Here is a 15,132-nt window from a genome sequence, read left to right as displayed (position 1 = left end):
GTATAGAGCTCTAAAAATATATTTAGCAAAAATGTTTTTTCACAGACTGTGCTGGAAGTCACCGGCTCATATTTAGCTGCGCCAAATTTAGATCATGCTGACAAAATAAAAACAAATTTCACATCAATCATTTTGAGATCTGAATCTTTTTTTAATGAAATGCTCTTAAACTGAACACAAAAGTCAATTAATCGAAAACATGAGTAAATTTTACCTTGTAAATTTTGAAAACTAAAACCATGGCATTTGTTCAAATGACACAAAACAAATGGAGTTAATAATGGGGTTGTGTAACACTTGAAGATTCAAAAAGAGCACCTTTACTTCTTGACTGTACAGTGGTCAAAGATGTTACTCTGGTTTTTACAACGAGAGGCTAAATTTTCAATTTTACACAATTGATCAACTTAAAAAGTGCACCAGAACAGAGTGGGACAAGACGTAACAAATTCAGTGAAGGTTACAGTTGACTTAAAGGCCAGGCGAAAGGATAAACAAAGCCACGTCTGGGGGATTCAATGCTTATACAGGTAAATCTTTAGAATATTGCCGTACAATATTGTTTCCCTCACAGTGGTTTTCATCCAGTGCAACATGAAAAGCAATAACAATCCAAACGGTACATAAAATATGTCTTCGGGGAATATTTCAATATTTATCAAAAGTAAACTCAGGACTTCTACAGGTATTTAGGCTTTTCCACAAAGGAAAATATTTAAATGCATGATTCAAACGGGGACACGGCATATCATCAACAAATTAAATACACACTTTCTGATAAAACGGTTTTGTGCCGAACTGCAGAGTCTGCCACAGGCAGGCCTGGCGTAAATCGCTACACCGCTAATCGCATCTCCTGAGGGAGTGAACGTAAAAATTCCCCTCGAAAAGGGAATTGGAACATTTTCAAATAAAAAAATACCCAAATACTTTGCCATTTACAAATCATCTGCCAAACTCAATCCTGAATGCAATCGTACGCATTCCTCATATTAAAATAATCTTATTTTTCCAACTCATAAACTACACGTATGGCACAGTGACTGTATAAAGCGGCAGCACTTATATAATATGCAGGTATTGTACAATTTATTTACACATTTACATGATGAAGTTCAGAAAAAAAGAAGAGGCAAAGTTCCTTGTTCCTTTTCTGGCCGGACAGAATCTTGAAGCCTTTTTTGTGCGCTAATTTACATAATCTGTCAAATGTTCATGGTTGTAAATGTCATTGATGTCAAACAGGAGTGATGGATCAATTCAAACCAAACCGTTTTGCTCTTTCCGTTTTTTTAAGAGCAGATTGAGGATGTGATGCGAGTAGCTGATCAGGTCTGAATGGAAGATGTGAGTCTCTCGAGATCATAGACTGTGAGAGAGACTCTTCCTCCAGCATCTACACACTTTCTCCAGCAGAATGAGGTGATGATGGTCACATGCAGCCTTTCTCATATGCCATTGGCACTCATCTTGGACTTCTGTGACAACTCTGCTTCTTTAGCCTGATGAGACACAACAAATGAAGGTAAGTTACATCGCCAAATTCAAAGGCATTAAAATTAGAGTAACATATGAGCTGGTAAATGTAGTGAAGATACATATGCTTTTACAGTTGAACTAAAAAATGTTTTAATGATATAGAAATTTTGTGTCCACATTGAAAGTGATACACACACTTTAAGGGCTCTATTTTGACGGTCCATGCACAGAGCGCAAAACACAGGGCGCAAACGCTTTCAGGGCGTGTCAGAACGCGTTTTTGCTCATTTAAGGCAAGAAAACCTGCTTTGCGTCATGGCACATGGTCTAAAAGGGTTGAGTTTATTTTCTTAATGAGTTATAGGTGTGTTTTGAGAATAAACCAATTAGAGTCTCATCTCCCATTCCCTTTAAGACCCAGCTGTGTCACGCCAAGAGCGCATTTGCTATTTACAGGACGCAAATTAAGTCTAAGTGGAAAAAATGAGCATTTCACTAGCAAACAGAAAACTATTAAACAGAGCATTTACTGCGTGAGAATGAGAGGTAATGGAACTACTTTCACATTCGCTCTTGGATAGGGAAACCTTTATGCACAGACATCAGTTGGTCTATAAATAATTAATTTCGTTTGTTAAGCGCAAATATTTGTTTCAAAACTATTTCTAAATTCAGTTCTAATTTCCAGCAAACGAATAAATGAACAATATTAACGAAGTGTGTTCAAAAACCTGAGTTATAACCTAAAACACATGCTGTGCCCCATATGGTCTAAAACCTGACAGGTGGGCAAATCTAAGCTTGTTTTTAATAAAACAAATATAAATATGGATATAATAAATAATACTGCTAATAATAATAACATTATACAAAAGCAAATTGTTATGAATGAACTGAAAAAGCCTCCCGAGACAAAGAAGACATAAAAGCAGTGTTTTTTTATATTTATGTAGGCTAGAAAATAATATGTTTTGTAATGTTTTTATCCCTTATGTTTATATTCTATATCTATTCTTATTATATCCTATATATATCCTTAATATTTACATTTTTTTATATGTAAAGATATTTGCCTATTGCTCTCTTGTGCGCATTCAGCAGTGCGTAAGCAAGGCGCAACTCTGCGCCTTATAGTTTCTTATAGTTTCTCAAAATAACAACGCGCCAGCGGTCCGCCTCAGAACGCCTCCCTTTTTAGACCAGAACGCCTATGGGCGCACAAATGAGCGCTAGTGCATTTGCTATTTAAACAGCGTAGCGCAACGCCTCAAAACGACTCTTGCGCCAAGCTGAAACTACCAAAAGACTATTGCGCCGGGTCTTGCACCACATTGCGCCGGGTGTATGATAGGGCCCTAAATGTTAATGCCTACTTTGTTCCATCATCATTCAGTGTAACATGTTTATGTATAAATAATGCATTTTCCTCACCTGTACCCAATAAATCTATACTAAGGAATAAATGATAATGAGGAATTCCAGCGTTATGGATGTGACATTTGCAGTAAAAACTCGAAACATAAAAACTCACAGAGAAAGTAACATCCGTTTATATTTTCCAAAACAACTAACCACAGAGTTATGGGATCAAAGAAATATTAATCTGTAAACATATTTTATATTTCAAATGAGGAAAATAAACATGCGTCATGAATGTGACCAAAAAAGTATGCAAGTTTGCAGTATACAACATACTTTGTGGAAGTTCTGTGAATTAAACTGCACAACCCAAAGGAAACAATCAAAATGATAAGAGTTGACTCACTATAGAACAAACATAATTGTTTAATTTTGCATTTATGAGGAAAAAGCTTGGCTATGGATGTGACGTCTCTCCGTTATAGATGTGACAGATATGAAATTGCCAGTACTGTAAAATACTTGCTTACACAAATAACTTTAGTAATGGTTTGACTATTTTAACTATTTTTATTTTTCATGGCAAGGCTGACTTTGCATGGTATTGTTCTCATATTAAATTTATATTCTGGACTTTTAAAAACCTAGTGATTTGAAATATTAATATAATACATGTATACATTAAAATATGTAATTCTGTAAAACATGGTTAACGTATGATTTTGTTGTTTAGAAAAAAACACTATTAAATAAGACACATTAATGTGCGGAATTAATAGAAATGCAGCTGTGTTGCACTGTTATTTTAATTATTCCTTTTATTACCTTTTTGTCTTTAACCCACTTCTAAAAACTATTAACAAATAAAAATAAAGGGAGCGTGCAGGAAAATATGTGTAATAGTTGAGGGATAGTACAGTTAGCTAAAAGTAAAATCATGATACAAAACAATATTTGTTGCTTGAAATTAAATATTAAATATTAAAAACAAAATACTGAAAATGTACCATTAAAATGTAAATTCATTTTTAATTTTTAAAAATTAAATTTAAACTACAAAAAGTACAAAATTTTAATTAGCTGAATTAAAATAACATTATAATAAAGAGTAAACAGACCTTGCAAAAGAGAAAAAAACATTGATACTTCACCTTTCAATAAAAACATGATCAATGCGGTATCTTCTGTGACATACTATTTACTTACATGTATTAACTGAGCTTCAGGTGAAGGCATGTCCAACCCTCTGGGTTTCTCCAACAGTTCTTCTGACTAAAATACATAACCGAAGTGTTAGTATCAGATAAAGGTCTTTGTAGATACTTCCGTTCATGTTTTGTTTTTAAACACGGCCTTGAGAGACCTGAGAGATGGGAACTGATTCATTGATTGGTGACAAAACAAGATGTGTACCTTTCTGTTTTTGATGACAGGAGCAGAATCCACCATCACCTCCACTGAGGAGGACAGGGGATTCCCTTTGGCTGATGTGTCGGCCTCCACAGGAGGAGCATTGGTTTTCTATGGCCCAGACACAGAGGAAAAAGGTCAGTTGATACCATAAGAAACATTAACCATGTTGTGACGTATCAGTCTGCATTTCTGTCTGATATGAGAGCAAGACATCACTAAGAAACATTAACCATGTTGTGACGTATCAGTCTGCATTTCTGTCTGATAAGAGAGCAAGACATCACTTTGTAAAGGTTTGAAAGTTAATCTGTTGCCAAGCACTGCTGCCAGAAAGCCTGGCTGTGTATCAGTTACACACATAACAAGTTATGCTTTGTAGCTACAGCAAATACAGATTGTGCTGTTTATAAGCAGTGTTACAATAGAAGAAACATAATCTGGATACATCTAGTCCAAGTTTTCAGACTAAAAGATTAGAGGGGTTTATAACAAACACAAGTTACTCAATTCTGTTTGACTGTGTTAATTAGTAGGTATGTTGTATTATAGTTCAGATATTGGCTAATTTAACTGTGCATCTCTAAAACAATAATCAAATCGACCTATTAAATTAAATATATAGCAAACCTTATAATGGGTATTAATTTGTATTTGCTCTTTAAAATATTATATTTTAACTTGTAGCATTTATTTTAAAAGCGTAAAGAATTTGAACATAACTTAAAACCAAAATAATGCTAAACAAACATTTTCATAACTTGCTCAAAAAACGAAACAATCTTTTATTGTGAAATGTGCGAATGTTCAAAAGTATAAACAGAAGTAACTGCAACCAGGCAAACACTGTAGCTTTTCCCTTCTTTAAATATGTATTATTAAAGCTACATTCTTAGTCCAGACCTGGGAAAAAGGCATGTGTCGTTACTTTCAGTAAAAATCAACATTAAGGTTTTCTAAAACTTAATAAATAGCATAATATTAAACAGATTATAATTATACATAAATATAATAAATATTAACAAATTATTACCTGCCGTAAATTGACTGCAAACTGTATTCTTTTAATGCACAGTTAATTTTTTTATGGGCATCTTACCATTCCACAATGGGCATAAAGACATGTGAGAGCTATATACAGTTAAAGTGTTCACCTCCAGTTTGGGCACTGGTGGGATGACTGGAGGTTTAGGAGTGAGGTCCGTCAGGTACATTGCACGAGAGAGCAGCAAGAGGGACGGTGGGACATTTTCTTTCAGGTGCAGGTCCAGCCACTGAGAGATTAAAAAAAAAATATCACAAAACATTACAAACCCTTCAAAAGTGGTTACACTGACAAATAATGGCGTTTGCATGCTTTAAATGGCAACTGCATCATTCATGTTTATGGTCATTTTGAACTGACATCTATGGCAACAACGTAATTAAACGGGTGAATATTAGACGAGTAAACCAAAGTCTGTATATGCGTCACATTTTTATTTAGCCTAGCTTTTGGGTGGAAAACAAGTCATAAATATTTAGTTTTACAACCTAGTCAGGCTGGTTTTTGTATACACACAGACACACACCTGCTGTAGCTGCTGTCGGAGCTGATCTGTGGTCAGACCCAAAGATCTCATCCCACGACTCCTGCAGGCGGCCTGAAGCTCCGCCACAGTCATTACAGACACACCTTCCGTAGCAATCATCTACACGCGCACACATACACAAACAAACAAAAACAATGATTATACATGAGCTGAGCACAGAACAGTACTCTAAAGTCAATAGAGCAATAAAAAAACATGAGATGTCTGTATAATTGCATGTTTATGCATAAAAATAAAAGCAGCACAGGGAAATGCAAAAGTATGTCCTTTTAAAGCTCTAACGGGCCATTTACAGAACTCATTTTTTTGTCAAAAATGGGAAACTTCATGCGTTTTGCTTGTTCGTTTACATGTCAACAGCATTTTGGGGGGCTGAATACGATTAATATTAAAAATCAACTTAAAAGTGCAGGTTTTTTGAAGAATGCCACTGTTACAGTGTTCATAAAAACACAAAATCACATGCACACACACAATTTGTGTCTATTTTTAAAGGCAAACGCGAGCACACATCGATAACAGTGACGCAGTACATGTTAGTTTAGTTGCTGCTACTTTAGAAAAGTGTTGATTTACTTCAATTTTAAAACCAGTAGTGAAGATGCATCATATTTACACACATCGAATTCTAAACCCAGATCAGCACTGACGAGAGTCTTTAGTACCTTACATAAAAAAAAAAAGGTTTATGATTAACTCTGAGAGAGTAAGCATTACAAGTGAGTTATGGGTCATTTCCCTACAGGTACTGTTTACTAGCAAGGTGACAGCGCCAGCAAGGGAAAAGGCTAACATTTTTGACTACATCATTGTCCTGTAAATGTAGCCTAAAGCTGAATTAATAACTTGATGCGCATGCAATTATACCATTTGTAACAACAGTGGGTGGAGTAATTATTATGACGAAACAGTGGTGAAGATATTTATACATGGACTTTCTGAATGAATTAATTTAATTATGCATAAAACAAGTAGGTTGTGGATTTTAGCACACTTAAATAATTCATATTTAACACTGTAAATGATTAATTTAACCTTTATTTTATAAATCCTAGATAACTGTGTGCCTAACACAAAGCTTTAATACAAGAAAAATATAATAATTTACTTTGAAGGCATTGGTGCAAAATAAATATGTTCCTCTAAGCTTTAAAAAAAAACCTAAAGGACTTAAATAAGTGAAGTTTATTCATAAACTAATTTCGAGAGGATCACGTGCTTATGATTTATCACGTCCAGTCTCGCATTTGCTAATCACTAATCTTCCAATCATATGAGCCCTAAGGCACCATAAATAGTCTAAGTTTTCAGTTCACTTTATCTTCGTTTGGAAGAAACCCCCCTCCTCCCCTATTCTCCTCCTTTACCTGTAATTGGGCGGCACGGCGGTCCAGTGGTTAGCACTGTGAACCACACAGCAAGAATACTGCCGGTCCTAGTTCGATAGGACCGGTGAGTGTTTCTGTGGGGAGTTTGTATGTCCTTCCCGTGTCCGCGTGGGTTTTCCCCGGGCTCTCCGGTTTCCTCCCACCATCCAAAGACATTCAACATACTTAACAATCAAGCTGGTCTAATTCCTTACGTTCCCTTAGCTACAGCGGCAGGGGAGTTCTGAGATCCACCGAGCTCAGGCTCCCTTCTTGCTCTGCCAACGGGAGGAAGCCCCGGGCTCGAGGAGCCCTTGAGCTCGGGGCTCTCTCCCGGGACAGCATGCCAAATAAGCTTTGTAAATCATCAGCTAAGTGTGAACTCTTGAAAATAAAAAAATAAATAAAAATTCTGTCATCATTTACTCACAATTCACTTGTTCCAAACCAGTTTGAGTTTCTTTCTTCTGTTGAAGATATTCTAAAGAAAGCTGGAACCCTGTAACCATTGACTTCTATAGTATTTGTTTTTCCTACTATAGACGTATATGATTACAGTTCCCTAACATTCTTCAAAATATTTTCATTTGTGATCAACAGAATCAAGTAACTAATAATGGTTTAGATCCACATGTAATAATGCAATAAAAAGTGAGTAGATTTTTATGCTTGGGTAAACTATCTTTAGCATCAGGCTGCTGTTTTGGATTCATAAAGATGTTGGTACATGCACATTCATGCAGTTCGGTTAAATGAGGCTCAAAGTTGTGCGTCTTTGGATACAATGAAACATGACAAGTTACAATGCCGTGCACACTGCCACATGCAATGAAGCTGTAAATCAGCATTTCCTTTCGTTTGGTTTAGTCATTCAAAAACTTTGAGGTTACATCAACATGTCAAGTCATACATTTGGCTTTGAAACTACTTTTGAGGCTCATTGGCAGCTGACTGACCTCATCGTCTGCCTTGATGGTGCGCAGCTGCATCATTAGCTGGAAACGCAGCAGGTTATTGGTGCCGATGGGCTGCAGCTCCAGCAGTTTGCACAAGGCCACCAGCTGCGGCCGCTCCAGATGCTCCAACGTCAGCTCATCCTCAAAAAGCTTTGAGAACTTCACGATGTCTTTAGTGCTGGGCTGTTCACCGGTGTGCCTTACCTGAAGCACACAAAACATATGTCAATTCAGGGGTGTTGCTAGACATAAAGCTTTAATGGGGCATACATTTTTTTACCCTTATATAAATAGTTATGCTGAATATTAGAAATATTAGAAATACAATTATTATTAAGATAGAAGTATTAGTATTATACAATTATTTTTCTAAAAAAAAAAAATCAATCCAATGTAAAGACAAAACTGGCATGAGTACACAAAAAAATATGTACAGAATAATCTTTTGTCTGAGACACGAGACTGATGGCCAAGAATTAATGTTTTTGTCACCCATCCAAGTTTTAGGAACAACAAATAATAACTTGACTTCTAGTTGATCATTTGGTGTCAGAAGTGGCTTATATAAGTGGCAAAGGCCTTTAGATTACACTTATTTTACCACAATAAAATGATCATGCCTTGATTTTTAATTAGGACAGTAAGGTCTTACTTTGCTTAAGCAAAAGTAACTTAATTATAAAGTCATCTGGAATGACAAAGAGTTCTTGCAGGTCTTCATGAGTTCGTCAAGATTCTTTGGATTCATTTTCAATGCCTCCTCCTTAATCTTACCCCAGACATGCTCAAAGATGTTCATATCTGGTGACTGGGTTGGTCAATCCTGAAGCATTGACTTTCTTTGCTTTCAGGAACTTTGATGTGGAGGCTGAAGTATGAGGAGGAGAGCTATCCTGCTAAAGAATTTGCTCTCTTTTGTGGTTTGTAATGGGCAGCACAAATGTCCTGATACTTCAGGTTGTTGATGTTGCCATTCACTCTACAGATCTCTTGCAAACCACCATACTGAATGTAACCCCAAACCATGATTTTTCCTTCACCAAACTTGACCGATTTCTATAAGAATCTTAGGTTCACGCTGGTTCCAATAGGTTTTCTGCAGTATTTGTGATGATTTGGATGCAGCACAACAATTCATCTGGAAAGCCTACATTCTGCCACTTTTCCAAATGATCAACTAGAAGTTATTATTTGTTGCTCTTACAACTGGAATTGACAACAAGACTTTTGTCAGGTAGTATACGTATGGTATGGGGTGCAGCTTCAATAATGAAACTCACCTGCTGCACATAAGTGGAGAACTTCTGAGTCTCATCTCCAACTGCTGCCTTATTCCTCCTTGCCATCTCTGCAATGGTCTCCTGCAAGAACTTGGCCAGTTCCAGTTTAGCAGCGAGTCCTTTTTTCTGTTTTTCCTCCTGTCATAGAAACCAAATCAGCCAGTTTTTTAGTCATTATTGGTAATACGTATTACGCATTCCTAATCTGCAGACTAAGATTACATCAGACCGATGATAAAAGTTTACAAATGTTTACATGTACAAGTGTTTCATGAATAAGTTACAATGAATCAAACTTAATCTACTTAAATTAAGTAGATTATTTAAATGAGTAGAAACTTAATATAATCTTAAATTCAGCCACTTTATTAGTTACTCATGCTCTGAAATTTTCTTTAACATTTTTAATTATGAAAAATTACAACTCATGTTTAAAGACACTGAAATTAATTCAGTTTGCTTCCGTTTCGTGTATGGGACCCACGGAATCAAACTGAATTCATGATAACAAATTCAGAAGTTTCTTTCGTCATTATTCATCACTTTTGACTATGTATTTTAACTGAACTGATTGACTAAAATGTACAACTTTTAAATTGTAAAATAAACACTATTTTTATTCAACAGAGAAGACTTTACAAATCATTCACTCATATTCCATTGATTAAAAACTCAGTAAATCAAAATGAAATACTTATGTTGAGTTCAACAGGTTGATTAGACATGTCTTTTTTAATTTAATCCTATTAGACCAACTAAATTTCAGCTTTGTTGTTACCTTTTCTTAAAAGCATACCTTTTTAGTCTCTGTCTCAAATGTGGAAGGCAACATTTCTGGGAAGAGTTTGAGGAATACAGGGAGCAGAAACTCCATGAAGGGAACAATAACAAAGACCATGAAGGGCACAAGCCGGAACAAGTCAGCACATGTCCGCATCAGCTGTAAAGAAAATAGGACAAGTTTTATTTGTAAGGTGCAAACCCAAAAACAAATGCAGTTTGGGATAGTGAGAGAAACACTTCTGGCCTGAACCTAGTGTACTTCCACTGAGGTGTTAAGCTCACTGGTTATGCAATCCTATTGGTGTCACAGTAAATTAGAAATCCTTGACCAAGCACTGGTTGTTCAAACACGATTACCAAACATAATTATCCTTTCATACAACTCAAATCCTACAAAGGTATTAATTACTTGCGACACAACTCCAAATGTCAAACCGCTTACCTATTCTTTTATAAAGATCTTTTGGGTTAATAAACCACTAATTAACAAAGCATTACAATGAACCAATGGAAACTGGAGTAGCATGAAAATAAAGCGAGTCAATATTTCTATGAAAACAGCATCACAATCACTATATCATAACACTGTTATACAAGAGTAGACACAAGACAATGTGTTAAGTTACTCACCTAAGAATTTTAAATTGCGTTTAATTTGCTCACACTCATGCTAACAAATGTGTATATGATGTTTTGTTCTTCAGTATAAAAATCTAATAGATTTTCAGCTAAAACTATGATTGTTTGTAATTTATAAAATGCACATCAATGAGTAAGAGAACTTTAAGAGTGAGAAAACATATGTACAATCAAACTAAATTAGTGCTATAACATGGAATTAGGACTATTTGCTGAAGCTACAGATTAAAGCTGATAATGTTGTAAATAATAATCAGTTTCATGCACAGAGTGACGGTTTCACTTTATAAGACTAAGTGATCCAAGACTATTTATTTTATTTTGCCAGTATATGTCTTATTTACTCTTAAAATGCAAGTCAATAATTTCTGGCATTTTATGAATGCCCAAGTACCATGGTTTCAGATAAAAATCTCCTAAAAACATGAAAAAAATAAGAAATTCAACTGTATATTGGAGGCTTGAGTGTTAGAAAATTAATTAATGTTCATGTTTTGATGAACTATAGCTAAAGCAAATTAATCCAAGTAATCCAACATTTTTAGATTTGTACCAAAGGTATTGAAAGAGCTGTACGTTATTTAGTATTATGGACAATGTGAATTTTGGAATTTATAAATATTTTTCTAGCAATGATGAAATAGCTTTGGGACCAGTGTATACTTTTTTATGGGTCTCTCATTCTTGCAATTTATTTGATGATTTCTGGGGTTTCGTTTTTCTGTTAACTCTATTTATTAGATACCCCATTTTGAAGAGACCACACATGAGGGAAGCTGAACTGATACATGATATCACATAGTTAATCCACTTTCTATACTGTTGTAAAACATCATCAAATGCAATGCAGTGTTGTTTTTCAGTGTTTGAAACAGATCATTCAAGGATCTGGTATCTCTAAATCCTGCCTTTTTTCAAGGGATTACGCTGCTCTGATTAGTCAGATTACTCTGTCAGTTGTATTGTTGTCATGATACTGGGATCTCTAACTTCAAAAATGATGGATAGATAGATAGATAGATAGATAGATAGATAGATAGACAGACAGACAGACAGACAGACAGACAGACAGATAGATAAATTTATTAAAATAATATTTTAGTCACCAAACAAATTTAGAAATTGAAAGATAATACAATTAAATTCAAGCAAAACAATTGCAACCTATAAAATTTCAAATAAATAAAAAAAAATCCTTCTCTTGGTTTTTCCTCTTTTTAAATAAAAATTATTGAATATCTTTCTATAACACATAAATGTTGTACTTTTATTCTTTTTTTCTATAATGGTGTATTAGTTTTTAGACTGTTATTGCAAGTTACTTTGTTACATAAGCTCCAGATTTGCTTTAGTACTGACTAATCTAATGTATATACCCAAATATAATCTTTTTTAGTTTCTTATTAAAAATATGAATTTTAAAGATAGATGTGAGGGGTATACGCATATATGCTGAGCACATTAGTCAGTCAGACAGACAGACAGACAGACAGACAGACAGACAGACAGACAGACAGACAGACAGACAGACAGACAGACAGACAGACAGACAGACAGACAGACAGACAGACAGACAGACAGATAGATAGATAGATAGATAGATAGATAGATAGATAGATAGATAGATAGATAGATAGATAGATAGATAGATGCAGTTCTTGGCAGACTGCTACCGCGTGTATCAAGTTAACCTGAATCATCATTCTGTCTTATCAAAATACCACATTGATCTAAAAAAAATAAAAATTCTCATCAAAAAATAATTTGGACTGCAATTTTCCAAAACTTTTTCCTTCCACACATACCCTCCTTCTCTCCCTCCTGGTAAGCTGCTGGCCGTGCAGTAACCTCCACACCATCCTGCCCGCGATTTTAGTGTCAATGCCCAGAAGTCTGAAACCATGATAGTAATGCTTGAGCTCGTCCAGGACTTTCTGTCCCAGGGACTTCCTTGGCAACGCTGGAGGTGCTGGCGGTGGTTGAGTGGCAGAGGCGGCTGGAACTGGATCACTCTTTATGGGTTCAGAATCCGCAGGGGTGTCCTTTGCCTCCTGCAGCCACGAACAAGAGCTGTGGATGGGACGTGCGGATATGCAACCAGGGCGGACGTAGCTGGATGTGTTGGGGTACACTGGTCTGGGACATCTGGCTGTGACAGCAATACGTCCAAGCAATTCTGAATGGTAGCGTATGCATGCGGTTGACGGGAGTGTAGCACAGCCATGTCTTTTAGAAAGCAAGTATGATCCCCTGAGGAAAATCAAATAAATCAATAAAAAAGGTAATTGGCACATTTTAAAGCTCTCAATTTTGACTTCTTTTCTTTCTTAGCAGGAAAAAGTCTAAATGTTACCTTTTCTCTTAAAATCTGAGTTTGCATGTTGCAGTTCTGGGTTTATATACATTTTTTCCATTTGTTAAAGTTTTAATTGAATTTGCAAGAAGAAAAAGAGTGATAATATTGTGCTAAATTAAAATAACTTTTTTGTTATTATTTTGCCGGTTGGCAGGAACGAGAACACTGTTTACATCATAGAAATAGCTCATGTGAAGTGATCATAATAATACTAATTTCTATAGTCATTTGGATGATGTCCTTACCTTGATCTTGTTACCGCAAGAAGCACCTGTGAGCTGAAAACTGCCATTTTGTGATGGAAAATCAGGCGTCCTGCAAAGTGAATGAAAATATAAATTTTCAAAAATACATTTTTATTGTATTCTCTGTCAATAAAGTATTATAATATTTTAATGTAAGCAATTAAGGAAAATGTATATGTGCCTCAACATTATATCACTATGAAGGCTTTTGATGTTTCAATATTCTTAAAAAAGGGTACATATATTCACAAGTTGAAGTTTACCAAGAAAGACTACTAGACATAATATGATTTGCTCCGTTATTTATGAGGAATAAATTTTAATTTCCAAACAATAAGTAGTTGATTCACAAATTTAGTTATAAATACTTACATTGGTAAATAGTAAAGACTTTTCTAAAATCTAATTAACTTGATAAATGAATAATAAATATGTGTTATATAACTTATATGGAACTGCTACTTTTTCATTCGTTTCAGTATTTTTAAATGAATATTATCTGCATGAATACAGCAGCAATAACAGCCTCGTGTCAGTACTGCAGGAAACTACGCTCGAGCGCACCTGCGGCCGGCCGCGAGAACTGCACAAAAACACCGACTCACGTGTTTATCTCCGCCACTCGAGTTGCTAAAACAGAACACAAACACCGACACCGGTCAAAGTCATCGGGCATATTTAACATACAATCAAGTATTGTTTTATCCTACCATGAGCTTTATCACTAATCACAACAGGCCACTTGGGTAACCGTTACATCACAACTGTGATTATTATGACCATAAACCGAGCAACTAACTAAAGTGCAAATACTTTAGTTATGTTTAACGTTGTCTAAATAAATAACAACCATCACTTCTTCTTATACTTCTCAAAAGTTTGAGCTTTTTGAGCATTTAAAGTGTAATATAAAAGGTCTTGTAAGTAAATAAAAGCTATAAACTTTGATGACAGGCGCTGAAGGCCACAACAGAGGCCTGTAGATCCAAAACACGGCGCTTTCAGTTTCAGTGCTATAGTTAACTCAAACATACGCTGATTTATGTATGTACCGGACATATCATCGATTAACATAAGCGATCGGACGTTTCCTTGTGTTTTACTTGTGTTAATGTACAACTAAAATGAACGCAAAAGCGAGTGGAGAGTTAACGGTTTAACAATAACAACGGATGAAACCTATAGGACTGACATGATCCGAATGAGATATTGAGGATCTGTCCGCCCGAATAGACATTAAACAACAACCAACCTGTCGAAAAAGGTCCGTGTGGTGCGGTGTGATGGCTGTTATGCAGTAAGCATCGGGTATGGTGTCAGATCGGATGACGGTGGAGAAAAATGTTCGGCTCGACAGCGCTCCTCCTGCAGCTGAGGGTCAAATTTCCTCGGAGGCGAAGGTACGGAAAACTGAGCTTCCACGGGATGAGATGCTCCATTCACGACGGCGTGTAACTCCTTTAATTTAAATCCAAATCGACATATAAATGAACACGTCTTTGCAGGTGTACTAGTTTAAAATGCACTGTCAGTTTGCCTCCGCTGCCCGAGTTGAGCCGACTGGCTTGCCGAGGAGGATCATCCGATGAGAGGAGCGGCGTGAATGACAGCTGTGAGCCCCAATAGGCGAGTCGTGCGTACTAGTGACGCTGGCCAATGCGCTGTA

The 15,132-nt window shown here is 35.9% G+C and overlaps 1 protein-coding gene across 2 annotated transcripts; it reads right to left on the bottom strand.

The window, feature by feature from the left end:
- Positions 1 to 130: 130 nt before the first annotated feature.
- letm2 (leucine zipper-EF-hand containing transmembrane protein 2) lies at positions 131 to 15,028 on the bottom strand. Of its 2 annotated transcripts, XM_001339351.10 has the most exons (11): positions 14,719 to 15,028; positions 13,467 to 13,536; positions 12,671 to 13,115; positions 10,240 to 10,383; positions 9,444 to 9,581; positions 8,164 to 8,367; positions 5,820 to 5,939; positions 5,403 to 5,522; positions 4,252 to 4,359; positions 4,045 to 4,110; positions 131 to 1,502 (listed from the first exon to the last, which is right to left on the bottom strand). In XM_001339351.10, exons 2-11 carry the CDS (start codon positions 13,511 to 13,513, stop codon positions 1,449 to 1,451), a joined length of 1,446 nt encoding a protein of 481 aa, XP_001339387.2. In that variant the 5' UTR covers positions 13,514 to 13,536; positions 14,719 to 15,028; the 3' UTR covers positions 131 to 1,448. The 2 variants fall into 2 exon arrangements, 1 of the variants encoding a protein (XP_001339387.2); XR_012386262.1 differs by lacking the exons at positions 131 to 1,502; positions 4,045 to 4,110; positions 4,252 to 4,359; positions 5,403 to 5,522; positions 5,820 to 5,939 and adding an exon at positions 6,048 to 7,009 and having other exon boundaries at positions 7,591 to 8,367.
- Between the last annotated feature and the right edge of the window lie 104 nt (positions 15,029 to 15,132).

Source organism: Danio rerio, chromosome 10 (assembly GCF_049306965.1).
Source record: "Danio rerio strain Tuebingen ecotype United States chromosome 10, GRCz12tu, whole genome shotgun sequence".
In the NCBI taxonomy this organism is placed as follows: domain Eukaryota; kingdom Metazoa; phylum Chordata; class Actinopteri; order Cypriniformes; family Danionidae; genus Danio; species Danio rerio.
This window is presented reverse-complemented; position numbering and strand designations above follow the sequence as displayed.